We start from the raw sequence: 3,259 nt of genomic DNA, 5'->3' as shown, positions 1-3,259 counted from the left end.
CTTTGTAGGCAGTCTGGATGGTGCACAGGTTGTTGGGTGGATGTTCTTGGGACAGATCCAGGTGAAAACCTGGTCTTCAGTCGGTGGCCGGAGCCGGTGATGGTGAAATCCCTTGGTGTTATTTCCTTCATGAAGGCATCATCGAGGTGAAGCTCCCAAATCCTCCCGCTACCTCCAGGGGAAACCCTTGATCAGTGGATCGGATGATGGCAGTGCTCTTCCGTCGTTCCCTCCTTAGGGGCGTCATTATCGGAGATGTGCATTGGCTAGAGGGATCAGTAGACGGTTTTGTGGTGGAGCGGCATTTCATGTCACACATCGACGATGTGGGTCTCGGTGGTGTGGCGTAGCAGGGTCTCGGCGATAGATGTATGACGATGGACGCGTGTAGGGAGGTGGCGTTGACAGCAGGCCTGGCAAGGTCAATGCGTCAATGCTTGCTTTGAAGATGGCTCCGTGGAAGACGGTGGCCGCGGCATTTGAGAGTGCACCGGACCAGTGTGAGCCCTAAACTCGGCAGCGGCTTGGTTGGGGCCTCCGGCATTAGATGTTAGGCCTTGGTGCGAGGCCTGTATGGTATTTGGCTCGGACAATCAGCACCTTTCATCAAGTGGATATGAGTAGCGACAGACGTTGCCAAGATGGTGCCTTCAGAATTATTGATGTATTACTTTGTAAGGTCTTTGTGAATAATTAATAAAATGGCCGCATTCATTGCCCAGATGAAGAGGCCGGGGGTCATCCTCCTTTTCAAAATAAATGTCATGTCTTTATACTAATTTTATAAACATACTATAAATGAAAAATGTACACTAAAAAATGTCAAAACTTAAGTGTGCCGTATTTTTGGGAACGACGAAGATCCATAATAAAAAATATGTGTAGTGTCACATTATAATGCTTTTCCCCATTTGCACACATTTCTTATATGTAATCACCTAGTTTGATTTTGTACAATCATCTATAACAACAAGTAGCATGTTGCTGTTGTGTTTGTAATTTGTGAATGCAATTCCACTTGAAAAATAGAACTCACTTGTATCATATAGTCACATTTGTATTCTAGTATTTCTATCGTGGGGTTAAGGTAAAACTATTTTGGAACGAACTATTTCCCAAACTACTGGAATACTTAAAAGGAAATGCTGTCATTTAACGTTCGTCAATTACCTAAAAGGTGGGACAATTTAGAATCAACCAGGCGCAACACACAAAAGGAAAATTCCTTTCACTCATTACCGGAAAGCAGTTTTTCTTTCTTTCCATCGGAATATAAAAAGACATTTCTTTTTGGTATAGGTAGAGTCACACAAACAGGTTGGAGCTAGATTTCTTGATAATATTCTCTCATCCAAAAAGCAAGATATATATTCTAGCTCCTGGATCGTATGGCCAACACACACCCGTTTTCTGACGTTAGAATCCAATCTCTGCAACAAGCTATTTGAAGATAGCAACATGATTCTTTTAAAATAATTTTCTAACTAGCTCCTTTACAAGCGATTTCTAATTATCTAATTTATGTATTGCTTGATGTTATCCTTTCTGAATATTTCACACAAATACGAAGTTCAGATCGGAGGGAGTAGTTTTTTCTTAGAAGATATCAATCGACACATTTGCGGTGTAAATATGCTTAATCATGAGGGTGCATTTCCTTGCGCATATAAATATTTACAATTTCGCATGCTTTGAATCTTTGAGCAGGAGAAGATCGAGCACAGATGCAATGCAACTGGGCCAAAGAGATAAACAAAGTTAGATCCCCCACTTCCCGGGGACAAAAATGTTGGTTCTTCCTCTCTCCTCTCGTAGTGGCCGGCTGATGATTCTCCCCCTTGTTCCCCTTGTTTTTTCCACTCCAGCTCCCTCAGTTTTGACCTTATGCTCCATATACTGTACATATTATTCCCATCTCCCGCCCCCAGACCGATCATGCAATCCTCGTCGACTCCTGCCTGACCGCCTATAAGTAGCACCGCTACTCACAAACTTCCAACTCATTCCTCAACAATCTCACCGGCATTCAACTATAGGTCACATCACCGGCATTCAACTATAGCATTCCTCAACTCATCACTCATCACTCGACGGATCAATGGCGTCGCTATCCATGAGCGCGGCCGGGAGGGCGGCGGGGTGGACGCCGAAACAGAACAAGCTGTTCGAGCAAGCGCTGGCAGTGCACGACAGGGACACGCCCGACCGCTGGCACAACGTTGCCCGCGCCGTTGGCGGCGGCAAGTCGGCTGATGACGTGAGGCGCTACTACGAGCTGCTCGTCCACGATGTCGCCAACATCGAGGCCGGCAAGGTGCCCTTCCCCGCCTACCGTCCCCCCTGCCCCGGCCCCAACGTTGGCTACGAGGCCGACAGGTTTGTACCCCTCTCCTTTGGCATCCTCTTCGGGCGTGCTTATCGAATTAATAGGTACTCCCTCCGTAAACTAATATAAGAATGTTTAGATAACTATTTTAGTGATCTAAACACTCTTATATTTTAGTGATGTTAATAGCTAGCTTGTTGATGACATTGATTCTTCTCGGAATGAATTCAGGTTGTTAACTAATTCATGTATGCAGGCTGAAGCACTTGAAGATCTAGCGAGATAGCTGGTAGGTACATGGATATGAAGCATATATGTGCGTGCTGGCCAGCATGGATGGGGATATCCTATGATATGATATGATATGCATGCAAGTCATGGCGTGCATGCAACTGTATATGCAAGGCTGCTAGCTAGAAGAAAGAGTCGACCGATGCATGTTCATATGTATACATAATTATTATTTGGCAATAGTAGCTAGTACAGTACATATTACATGTTATAGGATGGTCTGTCTCCTTCTCCTGTTTGTAAATCGCAGTTTTCCTTATGTAAATGTACATTATATGGTCTGCAACAAAAATACAGTACTCCCTCCATTCGAAAAGTGTAGTGCATTTTTTTCTTCTGAAGTCAAATTTCATAAACTTTGACTAAATTAAATAAAAGTATCAATAACATCAAATAAAATTAGAAAACATATTTTATGATGGATCTAAGGATATTTATTTTGTATTGTAGATGCAGTAAATTTCTCCATCAGTTTGATTTTTTTTTCTGCGGGTGAAGTTTGATTAAATTTTACAAAGATTGACATCTATGGAAAAAATTCTATGCTCTATATTTTGGACAGAAAGGGGTATTAAATGCTAACTTACACCGTGTGAAGTCTATCGAAAATAGAAATAGACCAGGCAGTGATAAATGTGATCT

The 3,259-nt window shown here is 42.8% G+C and overlaps 1 protein-coding gene across 1 annotated transcript; it reads left to right on the top strand.

Annotated features, from left to right (window-relative positions):
- Positions 1 to 1,987: 1,987 nt before the first annotated feature.
- LOC119312747 (protein RADIALIS-like 3) lies at positions 1,988 to 2,925 on the top strand. The gene is made up of 2 exons (XM_037588508.1): positions 1,988 to 2,376; positions 2,583 to 2,925. The coding sequence occupies exons 1-2, from the start codon at positions 2,099 to 2,101 to the stop codon at positions 2,602 to 2,604; spliced, it is 300 nt and encodes a 99-aa protein (XP_037444405.1). The 5' UTR covers positions 1,988 to 2,098; the 3' UTR covers positions 2,605 to 2,925.
- The last annotated feature ends 334 nt before the right edge of the window (positions 2,926 to 3,259 follow it).

Source organism: Triticum dicoccoides, chromosome 1B, assembly GCF_002162155.2.
Source record: "Triticum dicoccoides isolate Atlit2015 ecotype Zavitan chromosome 1B, WEW_v2.0, whole genome shotgun sequence".
In the NCBI taxonomy this organism is placed as follows: domain Eukaryota; kingdom Viridiplantae; phylum Streptophyta; class Magnoliopsida; order Poales; family Poaceae; genus Triticum; species Triticum dicoccoides.
This window is presented reverse-complemented; position numbering and strand designations above follow the sequence as displayed.

Coding starts and splice junctions, on each gene's coding strand:
- LOC119312747 (XM_037588508.1), top strand. CDS start 2,099: ATGGCGTCGCTATCCATGAGCGCGGCCGGGAGGGCGGCGGGGTGGACG. Junction 2,377..2,582: donor GTTGGCTACGAGGCCGACAG/GTTTGTACCCCT, acceptor TCATGTATGCAG/GCTGAAGCACTTGAAGATCT.